At 43.5% G+C, this 22,821-nt stretch overlaps 1 protein-coding gene across 1 annotated transcript in view; it reads right to left on the bottom strand.

Annotated features, from left to right (window-relative positions):
- The window catches only part of CLNK (cytokine dependent hematopoietic cell linker), a 64,195-nt gene that overhangs the window by 5,403 nt on the left and 35,971 nt on the right, over positions 1–22,821 (bottom strand). The window contains exons 9-14 of the mRNA XM_043556989.1: positions 22,340–22,358; positions 19,425–19,506; positions 17,827–17,867; positions 10,966–11,099; positions 6,872–6,949; positions 2,895–3,050 (exon numbers count right to left, since the gene is read on the bottom strand). Of these exons, the coding sequence (XP_043412924.1) occupies positions 2,895–3,050; positions 6,872–6,949; positions 10,966–11,099; positions 17,827–17,867; positions 19,425–19,506; positions 22,340–22,358 (510 nt within the window). The remainder of the gene's footprint in view (positions 1–2,894; positions 3,051–6,871; positions 6,950–10,965; positions 11,100–17,826; positions 17,868–19,424; positions 19,507–22,339; positions 22,359–22,821) is intronic.

The raw sequence follows: 22,821 nt of genomic DNA, 5'->3' as shown, positions 1-22,821 counted from the left end.
TAATTGTTAACGGCATTGGCTGCTTTCTGTGCACAGCAAACATATGTAAGTGTTACATAAATACAGGAAAAAGGAGGCTTTTGCTTGGGGGAAATGCATGGGAGGAGAAAATTCCAGAATAACCCAAAAAGGGTTTTCTTAAAATAGGCATTTGGATCCTTGAGGGGTCCTTGGTGACCGTAATTGGAACAGCTCACCTGGAAGCTGGCGGTCTAATCTGGGCTGTCACAGATGGTAACTGCTTCCCTGCTGGGGCAGTGAACTGGCTGACAATCTGATTAAACGCCATTCGGATGCCATCCCTGGGTCGCTGTTTCCTCTTTTACGGGCACACCAGTGTGGCATGCTGGGGAAGAAGCGGTGACCTCTTTAGGTCTGGTAAAAGGGGCTCACGAACTCGTCCTTCCCAGGGGTTTTTGGAGGTCCAGGTGAGAGAGCAAAGGACACAGCATCTGGTAGGGGCCCCACGCGTCAGGGCGCGTGATTTCCCCATGCGTCAGGGCGGTGTCCCAAGCATTTAAAAGTCGTAGACAGCTTTTTAAAATAATGTGAGCAGGTCTATGAACTGGAAGAAGACAGAGGGCAGAGGGAAACTGAGCCGGGATATTCACTAACCACAGGCATCTAGTTAAGGGGGGTTGTACCCCAGTTATTACAGTGACTCGGGATTAATAGTGAAAAATATAATAACTAACCCTTACCGTGGGCTTGCTAAACCCCTGGCCGGCTCGGAGGGTGTTAACGTTCAGTTAAGTCACTAATCCTTAATCCCAAAGGGAAGATTGGCTACTTCTCTCTAGCTTTGCCATAATACTCTCTTATTATGGCTACATTTAGAAGATTTATGTATTAATCTATCTATCCACTCATGCTCTCCTTTCCGTCAAAACTTTCCCAGGTTCCAGCAAAGGCCCGTGTTGACCGCAACTCTCCAGCCACATGTGATTCCTAAAAAAGGGCTCTGGGTCAGACGCTGGGTTTAAGCTGGAGTCTTTTATTTATTTTTTTAATGTTTACTTATTTTTGAGAGAGAGAGAGAGAGACAGCGTGCGAGTGAAGGAGGGGCAGAGAGAGAGGGAGCCAGGACCCCAAGCGGGCTCTGCACTGACAATAGACAGCCCCACGTGGGGCTCGAACCCACAAACCGTGAGATCGTGACCTGAGCCGAAGTCGGACACTTAACTGACTGAGCCACCCCGGCGCCCATAAGCCGGAGTCCTCACGCAGCTGCCGACAGGATTCCCACATACCCGCCTGCCTGATGCGTTTTGGCAGCCCCAGCAATGTTCCTCGTTTTGATTTCTAGCGAAGAATAATGGGCGGTTGTGTGAAAGTTTTGTTTTCACGCTGTATTTGTTTTCTCGGTCCTCCGTGACAAAGTACCACAGATAGAGAGGCGTGGGGGCGCCTGAACAACAGAGATGTACCGTCTCACAGATCTGGACGCCGAGAGGCCAAGATCGAGGTGCGGGCACATCGGTTCCTTCTCTCTGCTTGGTGTGTAGATGGCCATCTCCTCGCTGTGACTTCACAGCCGTGCGTGTCTGTGTCCTTATCTCCTCTTGTGGAGACACCAGTCATATTGGATCTGGGCCCGCCCACATGACCTCATTTTACCATAATCTCCTTTTTAAAGACCTTAGCTCTAAATACCCAATTACAGGGGTGCCTGGGTGGCTCCAGTCTGTTGTGTCTGACGCTTGGTTTCGGCTCAGGGCGTGATCTCACAGTCTGTGAGTTCGAGCCCCATATCGCTGCTTGGGATTCTGTCTCTCCCTCTCTCTCTGTCCCTCCCCTGCTTTCTCTCTCTCTCTCTCAAAATAAATAAATAAACTAAAAAAAAAAAATACCCCAATACAGTTATATTCTGAGGTACTACCTGTTAGGTCTTCAACATATGAATTCGGAAGAGCTGGGGGACAAAATTCAGCCTGTAATACGTACCAACAGATACAACTGAGGTCTGGAGATGCTACATGAGAATCACAGAATTAGAGAAGTCCAGACAAGAAAAGAACATTACATTTGAAGAAACCAAATCTCAGAGAAGTTACGTCACTGGCCTGAGCTCACATTCTTAGTCAATGGCGACTCAGAACTTGAACTTTACCCTTTCCTGCCATCCCCTTCCCTGCCCGCCTTCCTTCCAAGAAGAGCTGTCCTCTCACTTACTCTTCGTTTGTCTCTAGCCATTTACGGAATTGTCTGAGCCTCAGTTTCCCTACCTCGAAGGTCGGAGCAACTGTTATGTCAAGGAGATGTTATGGGTTAATGTGAGGTGATTCAGATAGACCAGGACTACCATAAACACATTCAGCCCAAATCAATCTCCTTTCTTCTCTGTATTTATACAGTTGTCATGAATGCCCTCATTGACTGTCTCACCCAGCCGCCTACCAGCAGACCCGTACTGATGTGGGCCATGCTCAACATGGCCCTGAATACTGTGATGGAACTCACATTCAATTTGGAGACACAAACCTAAGGGTTCCTAATGCAGGTGGATGTTGTCAGGATGTCTGTGCTGGGAATTTGGCCCTGGGGTGGGGAAGGAATGTGGCCTTAACACCGACATGGGCTTCAGAGGAGGCCTCCTGGGAGGCAGAACTGAGATGTGTCCTGCAAAGTGAGTTTTCTTTAATGGGCCAGAGCCTTGTGAGGGTGCAGGAATGGTCAGGATTGGCTGGGGCCCTGAGGGCTGAAGCGTAAGGTGGGCAGGGATGCTTGTAGATGGGGCTGGAAGGGAATTACAGTCTCCACCTCCAGGGCGGCGCTCTTTTCTCCTATCCCAGGAGGCGTGGGGATGCGACCGACTGATGGCTTGGCCAGCATCCCCCAACTTACCCCCTTGCTGTCATTGGTCTGGAAAAGGGAAGCTGTCAGGTTATACCCACCTCGTCTCCCCTGAGTCCTGTCCCCAGGGCAAACTGCTGATTCTTCTCCAGGAAACGGATTTTCACGTTGTAGACTCTGTTCCCATAAAACACCACCAAAACGTAGGGTTCTGCCCTGGATTTCGTGGAACAGTCTCGGACCAAGAAAGTGCCATCCTGAAGCAGAAGGAAGAATGGCCTCTTGTCAGGCAGGCCAGAACCCCACCCCAACAGTGGTGGCAAGAGTGACACTTGTGCGTATGAAGTTCCCAAATGGCTTTCTTTCTGGCAAACAGGTCTTTGGTTCAGTTTAATTCAATGAGTATTTATCAAATGTCAATATGTTCAAGGGGTCTTGTTTTCTGAAAACTATACCCGTCAGATTATGACATCCCCTTCTTCCAAATCTCCCACCGTCCCCAACTGTCCTCTATGCCATGCCTACAACCTTAGTATGATGTTCAATGGATAGATGCACCGACCTGTCTTGGGAATTTTGTTTCCTGAATCTCGGCTTCAGCCAAGCCTCTGTTTCTCAAGGGCACTGTCTTGCTTTTGGGAACTCAGCATTTTCCCAGGCTGCCCCATCTGCAGGGAGTAGCCCTCCACCTCCCCTCCCAGAAGGGCTTCCTTCTCCTGCCCATGTTCGCATCTTTCCTCTTCTGCCTGATGCTCAGGTGTTATTGTAGAGACAGTGGGAGCCACTGCAGGCTTTAGCAGGAGAGGCTTTTAGCATAATAAGTGGGGCCTCTGGTCAGGAGATGTCAATATAGGGCAAGGGTCCCCAAAAGAGAGGTGGGGCGTCAGTCATTGATAGCACAAGTAGGTATGTGAGGGAGGGGACAACATAGCCTCAGGTGAAGGGAAGAAAGAGGGGACGCAAAAAAGGATTAAGAAGATATCTGGGAGATAGGAGGAAACCCAGAAGCTTCTGTGTGACAGAAGCCAAGGGAGGAGACGGAGAATTTCCAAAAAAAGGTCCATTAGCGTGAAACGGCTTGAGGGCTGCGAAGAGGCAGACTGCAGGGACCAGGTATATCCTGGGGAATCGCTCAGGATGAACGTCTGTCTGGACATAAATGGGTGGGAAATGGAGCGATTCTCCCGAACAGAAACACACCTACAAGACTTGGTTTTGTGGTCACATGCTGTCTTTTATACGATGACAAATACTGAAAAGTCTCTAGCTGTAACTGCACAGATTCTTACGTAGATGAGTACAAATGATCTATTAGGCTACATCTAATTAGATGGGTGCAGCACTATTTTTTATAGAGATAGATCTATATAATAATTTATGCCTATGACTGTTACATATAGTTATCTCTATGCAGACTATGTTTTATATCTATAGATCTATAACTATATTACAGATAACTAATATAGTATTATAGATCTTGATAACAATGCTTGTAATATTATGTAATAATACTATTAGTATATTAAATTTATAAATAATACTAAAAAAACTAGTGATGTGATAATGCTGGTAGCTAAGGTTTATCGAGACTCGCTCTCAAGATGCTAAGCATGTTACACACATTATTTCACGTGGTGTTTACATAAAGCGTGAGAAGTTATTTTCTTCCTATTTTACAGGTAAGGGAAATAGAGTCTAATTGCTTAAGTGAATCCACGAACGCATCAAGGCTAATTAGTAGAGTACCTAAAAGCTAAGCCCAAATCTTTGCTCTTTAAATGAATCAGCCTCTGAGTACGTGAAGTGGGATTGAGGAATTTTCTGGAACTTGTTCGGCCTCAAACATTCAGCCGTAATTGAAGCCTTAAGATTCGAGCACAGAACACTGCCCAAGATCAGAAAGGGAGAGGAGGCCAAGACACGTCACTGATTTTGGATTTATCATCTTAACTTCTGCAATGAGTTTGTCACAGTGAATCTGGGCAATCTTGCAACTTAAATGAAATTATCTGTCATTAATTGGAAACACGTTTTGACAAAACGGAGCCCAACAGAACAGGAAAATATGCAGTTATCCAACTGAGATTCTCTTTTCTCAGTGCTTTTGTGGGAGGAGGCAGAAGGGAAGCAAAAGGAGGTTTGCCGGAGTGCCCAGATATTTCTGGAAGGATGTTATGTGATGTATACGTTGCTCTTCTAGAACCATCCACGCAGCGGCTCCTGGAAGCAGGTCTTTAAGAGTAATTTTTCTGGTGGGAGACAGGCTCAGAGAGCACTGTGGCTCATTGGGTACTGATAGCCAAGAAGAAGAGGCAAGGTCGGAGTTGGCAGCCTGTTCCCACATGTACCCAGCAGCTGTCAGCCATGGTGGGATTCCCCAGGGACAGGGAAGGGAGGACCCTGTAGCCAAGGCATCACCTATGGCTCCCCATTTGAATGTAAAGAACTATAAATGGCTCCTAGAGGCAGTTGTGATTTTGTGAAGAGAGCGCTGATCTTGAATACAGGTTCTGCCGCTTTTTCCTTTACAACCAACACCTTGGTTTAGCCTCAGTTTCCTCACCTAGACAATCAGATAGTTCCAATTATTTCTAATAGGTTCAGGAGACTATGTTAGCAACCATTTAATTTCCTACTGCTGCTGTAACAAATGACCATGACCTTTGCGGACTAAAGCAATCTCCAGTTCTGGAGGTTGAATTCTGACATGGGTTTTTCCAGGCTAAAATCTAGGGGTCACAGGGCTGAGTTCCTTCTAGAGGTTCTCAGGAAGAATCCATTTCCTTGCCTTTTCCGGCTTCCAGAGGCTGCCAGGGGTCCTTGACTCACGTCCTCCACGTCTGACTTTGACATTCCTACCTCGTCTTATAGGATTCTTGTGATTACATTGAATCCACTCAGATAATACAAGACAGTGTTCCCATCTCAAGATTCCTAATTTGATCACTTCTGTGAATTCCTTTTGCTATGTAAGGTGATGTATTCACAGGTTCTGGGGATTAGGATGTGGGCCTCTTGTCAGGGGGCATTATTGTATTTACCCGAGAAACTTATATATAATTTATCTTGTTTAATTTTACAGTATCAATCCTGAGAGCTACATTTTATTAAAATTTATTGGGGACCTATCATTAACTGACCCATTTACTAATGAATGAATGTGTTCATTTTTGTATTTCCTCATTCAACACCAAGCATTGTACTGGTTAGCAGAGGAGAGGTTTCAATGTGGCATCACTCTTGAGACCCTGTCTATCACTTTTGAGATAGTCTCACAATCAAGTAGGGCTCTCTGCCCATAGTAGAATAGTTGCTTAATAACTATTTGCTATTTGTGATGATGGTTGTGGTGGTCATTTGATCTGCTCATAAGTGTTTCAGTGCCCCTCTCCTTTTGGTCAAAAGGGGTTGTCCTTCCCCATCCTCTTGGAAGGTAGACCTGGATGTATGAATTGCTTTGGCCAAGGAAGCATGAGCAGAGATAAATGTTCCTTTTGAGAGGCTGTGGTAAGAGCCAGCATGTGACTGGTGGGAGCACACACCGAGTTGTGGTCTTCACCAGCCTGGGTCAACCCACCAACCTTTCTAGCCCAGGGACGTGAGCGAGAATTATTTTGCTGTGCTAAGCGACTGAGATCTTGGGTGGTTAGTACAGCATCACCTACTGTATCCTGACTATCACAGCATTCATGATCCGTGCACCTTTCCTGAAGACAGGAAACATAAAGATTCACCTGTACCTTGGGTAGACCTTTGGTAACGAGATGAATTTGGAAGAAAGCAGAAGGAAGGCACCTTCCATGGTGACCTCCATTTACACCCCAGCTTCCACATTTGATCTCCCAAATCAAGGGCTGCTTTTACTGTTCTCACTTAACAATAATAATAATAATAAAAACTGGACCGAAAGACATTTTGGAATGAGAGGCAGTCACGACTAATCAGTGACACAGCCGAGTCCCCTTTTTAATGACAACTTCCTGAGCACCGAGAGATACAGGCCGGTGCATCAGAGCAGTGTCCGAAGACCGTACGAGGGCAGCGGACACAGTGAGGTGGGCTTTCCAGCAAGCGTTACCTTGTTCTCCCTCCTTAATGCCTCCTCCGCTGCCTGGCGACTGTGCTCTCCAACGTACCAGTTGTTTTGCGGGACATCCTGCAGTGCAGGTGAAATGAATAGTTTAGGGTCAAAAGGAAGTATTAATTTTAAGCAATCAATTACCTAAAGTGTACTTTCATTCCACCCGTGCCAAATCACAGTTTGATTTATAGTAAACACGCACTACAAAAATTCCATCCCTGGATCTGGAGACGGACACAGGAAAGGTAACTACGGCGTAGGAATTACGAAGCTGGCAACACAGAGTCCGTCCGCCATCAAAAGGAGCCAGAAATTTCACCCCAGGTGTTGAGGAAGGCCCTTCGGCACCACGCTCAACATGGATAAGAAATCTCTGTCTACCACTGTGTTGTGAGTCTGCACCTGCAGAAGCTGATTAAGGTTGGATGCGTATCGTTGGTGAAGCCAGTGCGGGCCTCGTCCTTGTAGAAACAGCAGGGGAGGGGTGTCTGGCTGGCTGAGTCAGTTAAGCATCCGACTCTCAATCTCCGCTCAGGTCATGGTCTCACGGTTTGTAGGTTGGAGCCCTGCGTTGGGTCCCGTGCTGGCCGCCCGGAGCCTCCTTGGAATCCTCTCCCCCTCTCTCTCGGCCCCTGCCCCACTCATTCTCTCCCTCCCTCTCTCTATCTCTCTCTCAACAACAAACAAAAAAAAGCTTAAAAAAGCAGGGGAAGGAAAGGAAAGGTGCAGACTGAGAGCATCTTTATAGCACTCGCTTCAAGTCACAAGTGGTAGACCTGAGTCTGTCCGGCTTTCTCCCTGTACCATGATACATTATTATGCCAATTGAGTTATTCTAATTATAAAACACACCACAACAGAAGGAAGGGAGGTCAGAGAGCTGTGCCATAGATCTGCAATTCCTGTACTGGGATCCAAGGATAATAACATCAAACAATCCCCTGCATGAGTCTAGCATCTCCAAGGCCATTCTTCATTCATTATCCCAATCCGTCCCTGCCACAATCCTGTGTCGTAGGCGTGTCTGGAAGGAGCAGGCTCAGGAAGTCGGCACCTGTCACGTGGTCGGCAAGGGCCAGATCTTTGTTGTCTCAGCGCCTCTGGTCCTCCCAGCACATACAACAATGGGTACACCAAGCGTGCGTGGTGGGAGAGGCGTGAGCTAACTCTAGCCCAACTGTGCAACCTCACTGGTTACCACCCTCCAGTATGAGGACGTGGTCAGGCCAGCCAGATGTGTTTGCTGCTCCCTGGACATACACAGCTTCAGGGCTTGGCACGAGCCAGCCCTGCTGCCCGGAAACCCTCCCCCTCCCCCTCCTTCCCCTTTCCTCTCACCCAGCCCTGCCATTCTCTTCCATCAAGTTGGGGATCAAAGTCACCTCTTATTTGAGACCCCTTTTGGAATAAGTTCCCTTACGGAGTGCCTACCCCCAGTGGGGAGTGGGTACTGGGAAGGCCCAGAGGCAGGACCAGCTCTGCTCCCCTCCTGCCAAGCCATGTGACAGGCTCCATCCAGAAAGAAAGGAGCCTGAGAGCCCCATCTGCCTCAGAAGTGTGAGCTCCCAGCGTACAGAGTGGTCTGCTGCTTCTGGAAGGCTTGTCAGCCAGTTCAGGGGCTTAGCAGGGCTCAGTGCATTTCATCTATTCTGATTTTATTTACTTTTTCGAACTGGAAGTGCTTAGAGATTTTATGGTCTTATTTGTCCAGGTGTGGTCACGAGTGCTGGCCGGTGAGTTTAGGTGGGACTCAAACACAGCCTTAAATAAGTCAGAAATGCCTGGGGGAGAAGCAGCCCCTTCAGTTGTCTTTTTAGACCTTTGGATAATTCAAGAGGGATGTTTCATTCTTGTTCTAGTATGTCCTTAATATCTCTCTGGCATTTCTAACCTCCCCAGTAACGGAAGAACCATCCTTATGCTGACAGCTACTAGCGAGTGAAGAGATCTTGCTATAATTTAATGGCTTTGTTCTGTTTGAGTTAAAAGGACTTTAAAAATGTGGCAAAATATACATAGCATCAGATTCACTATTTAAACCATTTTAAGTATATAATGCAGTGACACTGAGCACATTTTCATTGCTTTGCAACCATCACCATTGTCTCCCTGCAAAACGTTGTCATCATCCCGAATTGAAGTTCTAGACAGATTAAACAGCTCCCCGTCTCCCCTCCCCCACCTCCCAGCCCCTCGCCACTGCCATTCTACCTCATCTCTATGAATTTGCCTATTCTGCCCTCATAGCAGTGGATTTCATGGATTTTTTCTTTTGTGTCTGGCTTCTTTTACTTAGCATGATGTTTTGGAGGTTCATCTATGTTGTAGCATATATGGGAATTTCATTCTTTTTAGAACCGTTCTCTCTCTCTCTCTCTTTTTCTCTCTCTCTCTCTATATATATAACTGTTACATATATATATATATATATATATATATAAAACTGTTACATATATATATATGTATATATATATGGTGGTCATTTGGATTGTTTCCACCTCTTGGCTTTTTTATGAAAAATGCCTCTATGAACATGGGTGTACAAATATCTGTCCGATTCCCCGCCTTCAGTTCTTTGGGGCATATATACTCAGAAGTGGAATGTTGCAATTAGTTTTAAGGTCACTTCTTCTCCATGGTATGTGACACTGGTTTTCTATTTAGAGCAGCGATACAAAGTGGAAAAAGAGTCAACTATACAAAGAATACTAATAAGGGAACATTATTATTGGTCATACACGGGTAGGTCACAAATTGTAAAGGTGGATTGAAATTGTTGGCCATCACGGAAGTCCTGATCCACTGCAAGCCTCCCCCATGCATGTGGGAGCCCAGGCTCTGGGAGGGGCGTGATTTTGGAGAGAACTCAGGGATTTCTGTGCTCCTGAAGCAGATGAAAGAGGGAAAGGAAGCCAGATACATAAAAAGGGGAAGTAACGGTAGTCTGTGCAAAAGTTTCCCAAAGTCTAACTTAAGGGTATGGGGACCTTTTGTAGAAATTAAGGTAGAAATTAATACAAGGACCACAAAAGACCATTAGGGTACTGTGGGGATTATAGGAATGGACCAGAGGTATCTTGGATGCTCTTCTTCTGCTTCAAACCTTTTGCAAGCTCCATAGCAGGATCCCAAGCACATGGGGATGCGGGATGGAGACCCAGAAGAAGCATATCCTTCTGTGCCTTGTAAGTGGAAGCCTTTAGTAAGTAGTGTTACCAGGTAATTGAGGGAAGGGCATGGAAGCTACAAAGAACGTTTTGACGCCCCGCTTTCCATGTAGTAAATGTTAAGTGCAGCGTGGTCCAAGAAGATCATAGGGATGGGGAATATTTTAGAAAGAGACCAGGAAATAGATGAAGGACTAATGAGAGTACATCTATTATCTCTTAGCATCATATTTCCCTGCTCTGCGTCTCCTCTGGGCACGGACCATATCCTCTAGCATATTGTGTGGCATATGATAAGTGCTCAAACAGTAGTTGTTGGACTGTTCAAATGAAATGAGTATATGACATGTGGGTCTTTTATTGGAAAAAGAATTGCAGGGGTGCCTGGGTGGCTCCATCGGTTAGGCATCCGACTCTTGATTTCAGCTGAGGTCATGATCTTACAGTTCATGAGTTCAAGCCCCACATCAGGATCTGTGCTGACAAATACAGAGCCTGCTTGGGATTCTCTGTCTCCCTTTCTTTCTGTCTGTCCCCTGTCACACACACTCTCTCTCTCTCAAAATAAATAAACATTAAAAAAAAAAAAAAAGAAAAGGGTTGTAGCGTATAAATCCCTGCTGGTCCTGAAAGATTATTGAACAGCTAGTAAGTATAAAACACAGTCCTAGATATCTCTTTTTTTTGAGTAATAAAAAAAAAGCCACTTTGAGAATCAGAGAGTGTGCAAATTAAAGACTGGTAAAAGAGCAATATGAAATATTATTAGCCCATAGAAAATATTAAAAGCCAGTAATATGTAGCCAGAAGGGGAAACAAATTAAAGCTGGTCATGATGATCTCCTTCTAGGTATTGTTCACTAAAGCTCTCTTTAGATGCTTAGGTTTATCTAGAAAGACACTGCAGAGAAGTATCTGTTTTACCTTTTCATCAGAACTTATGGGGAAAGGTTTTCTCCAGCCTGTGTTTTTACAGTGCGGCAAAGTTTCCTGAGGGCCATAGCGGGCTGGAGACTGACATCTCTGGGGAGGATGGAGCTGGGTGCTGTGTTTATGATCTGAAAAGGAAATTCACACACAAATATGATTTTGTTATCGTCTCACGCCGCCTCCTTCCAACCAGGAGCTGGAACTCATCACTCCTTCCTGTGCCTGGGGCCACCTTGTTGGTCTACGCCACTGTCCTCTCACTCCGGAGGGTGATCTCCTCTGGACTGTTCTCTTGCTTCAGTTCTCTTGCCCCTTTCTCTCTAGGGCATCTGGAACAATCTTTTTTAAAAAATTTTTATTAGTTTCTTTATTATTATTATTATGATTGTTTTGAGAGAGAGAGGAAGTGAGCAGGGGAGGGCAGAGAAAGAGACTGAGAGAGAATTCCAAGCAAGATCCACACTGTCAGCACAGAGCCCGATGAGGGGCTCCAACCCATGTACATGAGATCATGACCTGAGCCGAAATCAGAGTTGGATGCTTAACTGACTGAGCCACCCAGGTGCTCCACATTTGGAGTAATCTTAAAAAAAAAATGTAATTCTGACTTTGCTACTCTTCCTGGCAAAAATGCTTACATGCTTTCTTTTACACCTGAAATAAATTCCAAATGTTTTACTTCTTTCAATAAGGCCTGAATAATCTTATCTACCCATCCATCCATCCCCCCCCCCCCCCATCCATCCTACATTGTCTACTCTGTTCTGGTCATAACGAATTCTGTTCAGTTTCTGAAACAAGCCAAGCTTGTTCTCAACTTGGAAAATGGTATTTTTTTTAAACTTGAAGGAATAACTTTTTTCTTTTATTGGAATATCACTTTTTTAACCTAAAAGAATGACTAACATAAAATATGTTATTCAGACTTAGGCATTTGGTAGGTATTTTATTAGAAAATGAACCAAGGGAGGCTGTCACTTTGTGGAAAACAACTGGCAGTATTTGCTGCCAATTACAAAATTAGACTTTCCTAGTGAAAACTGGAATTTGGAAACACTTGTATCTACCACTGTTGTATAACACCATACACAACAGTTAGACTTGTCTGATGAGACTGGTGGTGTTACTTGCAAATGTGATTTAATAAACTATTATGTAATAAAATGTGTTAACATTGGAAAGATCTGCTCAGGTCTGGGAATCATTTTCCAAGTGACCAATGCACAATGCTACAAAATCATGCCTGGATAGAAGATTCTTTAAAAGAGCAAGGTAGACCAATGGATTTTAAAGTAACCATACAAAAAGTTCACTAAAAGGGTTTAGATTTCATGTGGTACCTAAGTTTTAAGATACTACCACTTGTCAAGGTTTAATGTGGTATTTCCTCCTTATGCTTCAATGAAAATAATATATTTTCACTGCATGGCATTCCCATAAACACTAATAAAAGATGAAATCAGAGCCACAAGGAAGGAGTTAAGCGTTAGGAGAAACACTAAGCAAAGGTATTTGTAAATACGTTAGTAACTTTAAGCAAGGATTAACTGTATAAAAATCATAAAGCCTTGAGAATATGAAAACAATATGAAATGGAATAGTGGACAGCAATAATATAACATGGAAGAAAGGTGATTGGTGTGAAGCAGAATTATAAACTGTATAGTCTTAATTCAGTCTACAAAATATAACTAAAGTTATAGTTCTGGTTAGTAGCTGAACAAGAACTTTGAAAAAGTGGGATACTTTTTTTTTTTTTTTTAATTTTTTTTTTTCAACGTTTATTTATTTTTTTGGGACAGAGAGAGACAGAGCATGAACGGGGGAGGGGCAGAGAGAGAGGGAGACACAGAATCGGAAACAGGCTCCAGGCTCTGAGCCATCAGCCCAGAGCCCGACGCGGGGCTCGAACTCACAGACCGCGAGATCGTGACCTGGCTGAAGTCGGACGCTTAACCGACTGCGCCACCCAGGCGCCCCAAAAGTGGGATACTTTTGACAGTACATTTTTGAAACAAAATACTAGATATAATGTCAGCAAATATTTACATGCCAGTTACTGTAACATTTAGGTTATATGTGTATTTATTCTGCTTCTTGTCATCAAAAAGCTGAATTTTGGGGTGCCTGGGTGGCGCAGTCGGTTAAGCGTCCGACTTCAGCCAGGTCACGATCTCGCGGTCCGTGAGTTCGAGCCCCGCGTCGGGCTCTGGGCTGATGGCTCAGAGCCTGGAGCCTGTTTCCGATTCTGTGTCTCCCTCTCTCTCTGCCCCTCCCCCGTTCATGCTGTGTCTCTCTCTGTCCCAAAAATAAATAAACGTTGAAAAAAAAAATTAAAAAAAAAAAAAAGCTGAATTTTTCTCTAAGTTTATGAAGAAGAACAGAGTACTTCTGGAGCATTTTATGTCCTATTTTAATGGTTCCAAGGATTGTGGCTTTTAATGTTAAGACCAAGAATGTTTGCTATAGGGAATTAGGTGTACAAAAATGTTTGTTGAAAAATGTTTGATCACTTAATATTTAAATTATATTCATCATAGTAAGTTAATTTCATCCACCAATTTATGACCTTAAAAATAGGAATCATGCTACAGACATCTCTGATTTTCAAATTTTGTAAGTAACGAATTTGAACTTCCAAATAGTGCAGAATCCATACCATTAGAATTAGGGCATTCTGAGTTTCTTGTATTGCTTGGGAAAAGGATATGAACTTCAGATTTTGAAAATCCAAACATTCTTTTATTTAAAATGTTAAAGGTCACCTTGGAAGAGTAGAACTGGAATGTGTGACTTCCAAAGGAGAGAAAGGGAGGGAAATTAAGAGATGAACCCACTCTCTGGCAAGAAAAGAAACAGTCAAAAAGAGTAGGGCAAATAGAAGGCACAAAATAATATAAAAACCGATCTAAAAGATTAGTAATCACAATAAATATCAAAAGTGTAAACAAAGCATTTATAAATTAGATGCAGAATTGTTTAAAAATTCCAGTAATGTACAGTTATATATGACAGCAGTCACTAATGAGATGGAAACTCTATACCAGGCAAATCCTAACCAAGAGAAAGCTAAAAGTGCTATTGTAATGTTTAAAAAGTGCTTTTAAAACTTTATTTTAAACTATAGTGAAGCAATAGAGACTTATTACTGAAATGGCCATAACTGTCTTTCCAACATGGATCAAAATAGTAAGAACATACTTGAGAAAAGAAAATAACCATTCTCAGCATTTTCTATCGCTTGGTGTGTGTAGTTTACATAATAGTGTTGAGTGATTATAAATTTTTCATTATACTGTGGCAATGGATTTATTATATTTCAACTCTGAGTGCCTTGCTTGAATATTTAAAGAGTCCTACTTGAAAAAGAGTGTTTGGAAATAGCTATATGCATTTGTAGTCTATGCAGAGAATGAGCTAAATAAAACAGAACAACAAACAGAACAACTTTGCCTTTGCCGTTTTCCCCTGAAGGCCCTTTGGATCTTTGTTTAATGAGTGAATGAAATTCTGAGCGTAGAATCCAGGGCAACGATTTAACTGATTTTGTTCTAAAATAATGGCAGCTAATCTTTGGATATTATATATATTATACGTGTATTATTATATACCATTATATATATTATATATTATATATAATATGTTACATATTATATATAATATATAATATACACATTAATACATATATAATATACCTATATTATACATATTATATTATATTATTATAATATACCTATTAATAATAATAACAACATAATATTAATATATTATATATACACACATACACAAATATATATGCATATATGTACACATACATACATACACATATGTACATACATATATGTACATTATATATTTTCACATAAAACTGCATTTGAGTTTTATAGCCCCACAAAATAGGGCTCGCCTATTTGGAGAACAGAGGGTCACATTAATGAACAGATTGACACAGAGTAAATAGAACTTCAGGGAGGACACTATGTAGGTGGCCAATAAAATTTGAGGCAGTGTAGCCTAATAAGCATGGGTTGTAGAATCACACTGTTACCAATAATACTAATATTTCAAAATTCTTCTGTATCTAAAACTGTTAGCTCAGTGTCTGACCTGTACTGGTCACTCAAAATAAATAACACAAGCTACTGCTTATTGAATCAGTCACCAGTGGCCGATGATTTCATCAATTGTGCCTATGTAATGAAACCGCTAAAAAGCCCCAAAGGATGCAGTTCAAAGAGCTTCTGGGTTGGTGATCCAGAACAGTTCCATGTGCCATCATACAGTGCCCCAAACTCCATAAGGGCAGAAGCTCCTTTGTTCAGGACAATGCCCTATGAAACTCTTCTATCTGGCTGTGGCCTATTTGTATTCTTTTATAATAAACTGGTAATCCAGCAAGTACAATGTTGCTGAGAGTTCTGTGAACCACTCTAGCAAATTAATTGAACCTAGGGAAGGGTTTGTTGGAACCTTGGCTCTATAGCCAGTTGGTCAGAATGGCCATATGATTGGCTGACACAGGCTTGTGGGGGGGGAGGGGTGCAATCTTGTGGGATTGAACCCTTAACATGTGGAATCTATGGACTCCATGTAGTGTCAGAAGAGAGTTGAACTGTAGGTCACCCAACTGGTGTCAGGAATCGTCTGGTGGTGTGGAACCCCCCCATTTTGGAATTGTTGGGTGCAGAATTATCAGACTTCTAATCGCTTAGCCTGAAATCATTTATCAGAGAATTGAGCCAAGTCTGTTTATCAAGGAGTAGCTGAACTATTAAGAATAAGTATTTCCCAAATTCCTTTCTCATAAAATAAGGAAGATAATGTCTACAGTGATGGAGGTCTAGATTTCACTTATTCTACATGAAGAGTGCTATGTCCCTTGGCTGAGGCATTCAAATTAAGACCAGTAAGCTTCATAGAACCCTCTAGACTGAAAACACGAGTGCCGGGATTATGTGGTTCTGCGTGCAGCTAATTTCTCCTGAGCCCTGGTGATCCAGAAATGACTTTTCACTCAGTAGAATGAACACCTGCCCAGTAAACTGATGCAGGAGCATCGCAGGTGCAAAAGTAGTGGTTAGCTGAAGGGCAGAGCTGTCTCTGTTCTGTACTCATAGGGCCCAGCCCAATTTTGTGTATAAACCATGTGCTTCATGGATGTTTGATGACTGAAAGAGGAATTGATGGTGTTTTAAGGCTCTGGAGGCCCCAACATTCTCCCCGTCCATTCTGGGCTGCTTCCTTAAGCAACTGTTTGTCTAACATGAGTGGAGGACAGTTTGCAAGATCCCAGTATAGATGAAATACACCCAGTCCTGGGATGCTTGACTGGACCCATGTATGTGAAGGCCATCCACATCCACATCACTAACACTGCTACTCCACTCTTATATTACTCTTCATTTTCCATCTGTGCATGATTTTGTCTTTCAAATGAAGACTGGAATTCTCTCTAAGCTTGATTCAGCTTCCCATCCCTGCAGCATATCTTCACAATCCTGATAAATAATGGCCCTTCTGGGCCCACTCAGCCCCTGGACCTTCTACCTGGAAACTCTAAGTCTTTCTATCTTCATACATCTAGCTCTGGCCTCCAGGACTACTGTTTTTGTCATTTTGTCCCCTCATTCTTGGGGATTGAGCCTGTCCCATTAATCGCAGCTACTTTGGACTGCCTTCCTTTAAAAAAGGAAGGAGGGCACTTGTTGGAATGAGCACTGAGTGTGGCATGTAAGCAGTGAATCATGGGAATCTACCCTCAAAACTAAGAGCACACTGTATACACTGTATGTTACCTGGCTTGACAATAAATTATGTTAAGAAAAAAAGAAAAGAGAAGTCTTTTCTTTTGGGAAACTTGTATTAGCAAGGGGCACATCAGGGGAAATAAGCTTTCCAGATTGGTTTTCCAATCTAAGGCCCAGATAGTATAAGGCAGAAGACGAGTAAGGACATGATAGAGGTGAGGGAGGAAACTCCTAGGTCTAATGGGTCAGTTGGGTAGGGCATTCTTGGAGAAGGAAGGATATTAAGGTGAGTCACTTGCCTACTATGTGTCACATGACTGTGTGTGTGTGGATAACCTTGTGAGTTAATATTATTGTTATGGATGGGGGAGGGGGAGGATCTAAGAATGAATTTGCTCAAGATGACGTTATTGCAGGGAGAGAGGCAGAATGGGGACTCAGGTCATTGGAACCCTCTGTCATTCTACTCTATCCCACGGGAATCTGCTTTCTCCAGCTCTAAGCCCTCTTGTGGCTCAACAGAAAGAGAGTGCAGAATTAGACCTGAACACAGAATCTCCATAGCATATGGGTTGAAGAAAGAAATGCAAAAGAACACACTAGATTTGTTTGAACAAAATAATACTAATGATATCAAAACCCACCACCAGTAGGAATACAACACTATATTCATATGTTGCTGTAGACATCTCTGCAGACAGGCATCCTGTTGAGTTTTATCTTTACAACCAGTAAGAGAAGTCAGTTTGATGTCCTTAATTTGACAGACTTAAGATAAATCTATTGTGTTTCACCCAAAGAATTGGCAAAAACTAAAAGTTTGTCAAAAACAACTGTTGGAGATGATGGGGAATGAGGACTCATAAGCTATTGGTGACGCCAATGTCTACTTTGGAAAATGCATCTAGAATTTTTTGGATTTAATTACGGACAAAAATCGTTATATCGACCTAACGGAATACTATCTATCAGTGAAAATGAGCTAATTACACCTACAGACGTCAGCTCAACGACGGTGAGGCTCACAAAAGCAAAGTCACAGCGCAGGAACATCGTAGTGTGATGGCTTACCTGTTTGTTTCATAATTCTTGCATAAGGCGCTCTTACCTCTGTTTTGTGCACTTTGGTTTTTCATCACGAGTGGTGAGCTAAAGGAAATGTTAGAATTGACAGCATGTTAGTGTTTCCCGTGGTGGGTAAAATTCCACGCAAAGGCAAGGCCAGTCACAATGGACTAAGTCACGTTTACAAAGCACTTTATATTTCACCGGCTGTGCTACAAGAGTTTCTGTTTTGTAAGGTAATAGGAGGCTGGTTATTTCTCTTTTCTCAAGACAGGCAACAGATATGGAACAAATTGACCCATACAAGTTCTTCCCATTGTATTTCAACGAGCACATATCATGATTCTTTGCTTTTGGGAGCCATGAATTCAGACTTTCCTTGTAACTACGGTCACTCTAGAAAATGATAGGTTGGAGCTAATAGTCTACAGAAATTGTTTACCAGTTGAAGAAGAGTGAGCCATAGCAAGCAAGGGGAGAATAGAAATTATTTTGTTCCTTCTTGAAATGTGAGCTAAGTGAGAAAACTGTGGATTATTATAAGGAAATCTGTAAGAGAAAAAGGTTATAAAAATATAATAAAAGATGATTAAAACAACAATATGCAAAAGAAGGAAGGGGGGTAATGGGGGATGGAGATCATGCCCCTGATATGCAGGCCTGGCAATGGCAATGAGAGCTGACATTCGTTGGGCACTTGCAACAGGTCTGGGAAAAGTCAGCATTCATGGACTGCATTTTCAGAATCAAGCCATTATAGGAAGCATGGAATACTGGAAAGTGTTTGGGTTTTGAAGCTGGACTTGACTTTAGTGGTAAGGAACTCCACCTCTCTGGGTCTCATTTATTGCCTCTGGGGAGTGGGTCAGAACTATCTCCTAAATTCAGTGTGGTTTCAAACTGGGATCTGCTGGATGAAGAGGAGGGGTTTTCCAAGTAGCGAGAGGGTGGAAAGAGGGAAGAAGTGGTATAGACAGGGGGATAGCACGTGCAAATGTCCTGCATTAAGTGACAACAAGGGTTGAGATGGTGGGAGGCTGGCATGAACTGAAGCTGGGGCCACCTGGCCAGTCTGGGATCATGGGGGAACTTAGAAGCAGTCATTTTGGAGGCTCTGGAGTTTGTTTTACTGAAGCCACCACTAGTTTACAGTTACAGTGACCTTGGGCAGTGAATCACTGGCCTGAGCCTTTGCTTCAGTTGGGACAGCAATTGTCACAATAACCTGATCGGCAAGTGTTAAATCAGATAATGGCATTTTCAACGCCCAACCATCTATAAAGGTTTGTTCAAAAGTAGCTGTAAGTTTATGTGTGGTCATCAACTGGGTATAATTAGAAATGGCCAACTTTTTTCCCCAGATTGTTTTGCATCCGTTCAGTTAATCCTGTCTAGTTAACATCCAAGCCTTCAAATCTCCCAAACTTCTCTAACAATGAATCACTTACAAATTGCAGGAAGCATAGTGCCATTTGCTTCCATAATGGCTGTGACTCGCAGATTTCCCTTGGGGCCATCGCTGGGCTTCATTAGCAAAGACCAAAGAATCCCCATGTCTCAGGACACCTTGGTGAGTCATTACCCAGGACACCTGGCCTGACCCCCAGGCTGAAGCCCAACAAGGAATTCCTGGCTCCTTACCTGGTGATGGCAAGAGGAGTCTCTTGAGTACTTTGATTTTGTGACAGGTGAATCGATTCAGGCTTCATCTGGCAATGAGGGACTGCATAAAGGAGTCACATGATGTAGTCAGGTTGTAAAAGGAAAATGATTGGGGACCTACTGGAACTTCTATAATTTTATCTGAGTGATCTCTGATTAGTAGGAGCAGGCTGTCAGTGGTCAGCGGAAACTATAACTTAACATATTCTGTAACACCCCTGGCTCCTGGGAGTGGCTTCTCCCTGAAGCTATAAAAACTTAGTGAATATTCAAATATCAATATTACTGAATTTGGAATTCATCACTGAGCTTCCCGAAACACAGAATATTACATCGGGAGGTATTTGGTATTGGAAGGGCTTGACGTAGAAGTGAACTGAAGTTGAATTCTGCATTCTAATGAAAACTTACATGGGAACATAAATCACGAAATTAAACCTAAGAACTGTCCTGAGTAATGTAGGCTATGGGGTGGCCCAGTGCTGGCCTGAGCACTCCTGAATCCCCTCACCTCTTGTGTGAAAGGGCAGGAGAGCTCCCCAGAATTCTGACGTAGACCAGTAGTTGCTACCCGGCAATCAGCAGGAATATGTTTTTGTAATTTTCCCCCTCTGATCTTTCCGTTTTGAGAAGTTCTGCCAGCCATAAGGAACTGGAGTTATTTAGGAATTACATATGCCGTGGGTGTTCCCACTATTTATTTCCTTTTCATCATGAATAGATTTTAACCAGCCATCCAGAATCACTGAGGGCATGTAATAATACTAGGAGGTGAAAGGCCATAAAACACTCTCCCAGGAGCTGTCCTGAGCAATAAAGTTAAGGAAGCATATCAACACTGATGTGTCTTAATTCTGGTCATTGCTCTGTGTTTAGTCCAAGGTCGGTCACAGACTGGACACCTCTGGTTGAAGGTCTGTGATTACTTGCAATGTTATGGGGGTCGATGACTGGTCTACTAGTCACCCATCCCATAAAATCCTTTCATGGCAATGTCATCAGCAGCCCTCCAGAGCATATGCCCCTCATGAGCTGAACAACGTGACATCATTGCTCCCCATGAGCTGAATGACGTGACCTCACTGCACTGATAATCATGGAAGTCCAAGGCAACAATATCGAACATTTTAATGTGAGGGTGTTGAGCTTTAGTGTGGAAAGCGGCACAGTTTCCTGTAGTTCTTAACATTATTTAGAATCACCAACCAGCTCCCATTCCTCCGTCAGGGACCCTTGGGAATCTACAGACCCTAGTTAGGCCTTGCTCGAAACTAACTCCTTTGGCATAAAGAAAAGCATCCTTGAGACCCACAGAGGCAACATGACGTGGCCCAAACCACACAGTGAGTTGGTGGCAACCTCTGAAATCCTAACCCAGTGTTGCTTTGTGGAACTATGCTGCCTGTCTTCAGTCTTTGGCCATGGCTCAGGCCCTTCGGCTTTGGACATAGTTCATCATTCAAAGTGAATGGTGAATGGTATTTAAAAGGTGAGCATGAGGGGCACCTGGGTGGCTCAGCTGGTTGAGCGTCTGACTTCAGCTCAGGTCATGATCTCACACTCGGTGAGTTCAAGCCCCGCGTCGGGCTCTGTGCTGACAGCTCAGAGTCTGGAGCCTGCTTCAGATTCTGTCTCCCCCTCTCTCTGCTCCAACCCCGTTCATGCTCTGTCTCTGTCTCAAAAATAAATAAAATCATTAAAAAATTTTTTTAAAAAAAGAAAAAAATAACACTATCCTTGGGGTACCTGGATGGCTCAGTCGGTTAAGCATTCAACTTTGGCTCACGTCATGACCTCATGGTTCATGGATTCGAGCCCCGCATCGCTGGAGCCTGCTTCAGGTTCTGTGTCTCCCTCTCTCTGTGCCCCTCCCCTGCTCACACTTTGTCTCTCTCTCTTTCTCTCTCTCTCTCAAAAATAAATAAACATTAAAAAATTAAAAAAAAAAAAAGGTGAGCATGAACTTACTACTGCTTAGTATCTTGCCAGCTACCAAGTGAGTGTTAGATTGTGTTGCACAATGGCACCAACGATGTGCACACGTGTATGTGGACGTGCGTTCCAATGAGGGCATGCGTGTGTGTGCAAGGGTGACATCAAAGCTGCGGAGACTAAGAGCTTCTGTGGAGCAGTGAGTGGGCCGGCCACGTCTTTCTAAAGTGGCAGGGGCTGGGGCGCCTGGGTGGCTCAGTCGGTTAAGTGTCTGACTCTTGGTTCCTGCTGAGGTCATGATCTCGTGGTTCGTGGGTTCGAGTCCTGTGTCTCTGAGCTGGCAGCGTGGAGCCTGCTTGGGATTCTGTCTCCCTCTCTCCCTGCCCCTCCACTGCTCACTATCTCTTTCTCTCAAAAATAAATACATAAACATTAAAAAAATAATAATAAAGTGGCAGGGGCTGACAGGGTGCCTCCTTCTTGTCAGTTGCCTGTGGCAGGAGAAGGACCTTTAGCTCGCCCCCTCCCCCAATTTAAATCACCTTGTTTCAACCAGAGGGCTCTTGGGTAGGTGGGAGATCCTCAGCACAACCGATCACACCATCATGCACACACGCTGGGGTTCATCCATCCCAGTCTCGGAAACAAGCCTTTTTAAAAGTGACTAGGGGTGCCTGGGTGGCGCAGTCGGTTAAGCGTCTGACTTCAGCCAGGTCACGATCTCCCGGTCCGTGAGTTCGAGCCCCGCGTCGGGCTCTGGGCTGATGGCTCTGAGCCTGGAGCCTGTTTCCGATTCTGTGTCTCCCTCTCTCTCTGCCCCTCCCCTGTTCATGCTCTGTCTCTCTCTGTCCCCAAAATAAATAAACATTGAAAAAAAAATTAAAAGTGACTAATGCTATAAATCTGGAAATGGAACTTAAGCTAATGATATCAGGGTATGAAAACAAATGTAAACAGCTCACCTCTCTCTGTTCCGAGGACCTGGATTGAATAAAAAGAAAATAATAGTGTTGAGTGACTCTCGGTGATGGAGAATTTTACAGTAAACTATGTGTTTTGGAGCAATTGCTTAGTAGAATTTGGGCAACATTTTTGTTATAAGGATAGAATTTTTTAAAGCCTCTAAATAATTCTCCAAAAGACTAAGCAAAAATCAAAATGTTATGCTCTCTCTGTGATACAAGAGGCAAATAAATATGCAGTCTGCTGATGAGACCGTAAATTGCTTTGACTCTAATGAAAGCAATTGAACCATTGCTGTCAAGAACCTTAGGAATGCTCTCACTCTCATCCCAACAATTCCACGCATGACACTTTGCTCCTAAGAAGACACCTGAAATCTGGGCCAAGTTCCGTGCACAAAGATGTCCAGTGAACCATTACTTACAGGGTCAAAACCCTGGAAACAATCTACATGCCCACCGAAGTGAGAACCGTTAAGTAA

This window comes from Prionailurus bengalensis, chromosome B1 (genome assembly GCF_016509475.1).
Source record: "Prionailurus bengalensis isolate Pbe53 chromosome B1, Fcat_Pben_1.1_paternal_pri, whole genome shotgun sequence".
NCBI classification, from domain to species: Eukaryota; Metazoa; Chordata; class Mammalia; order Carnivora; family Felidae; genus Prionailurus; species Prionailurus bengalensis.
Note: the sequence above shows the minus strand (reverse complement) of the source record. Positions and strands in the feature narration are given on the sequence as shown.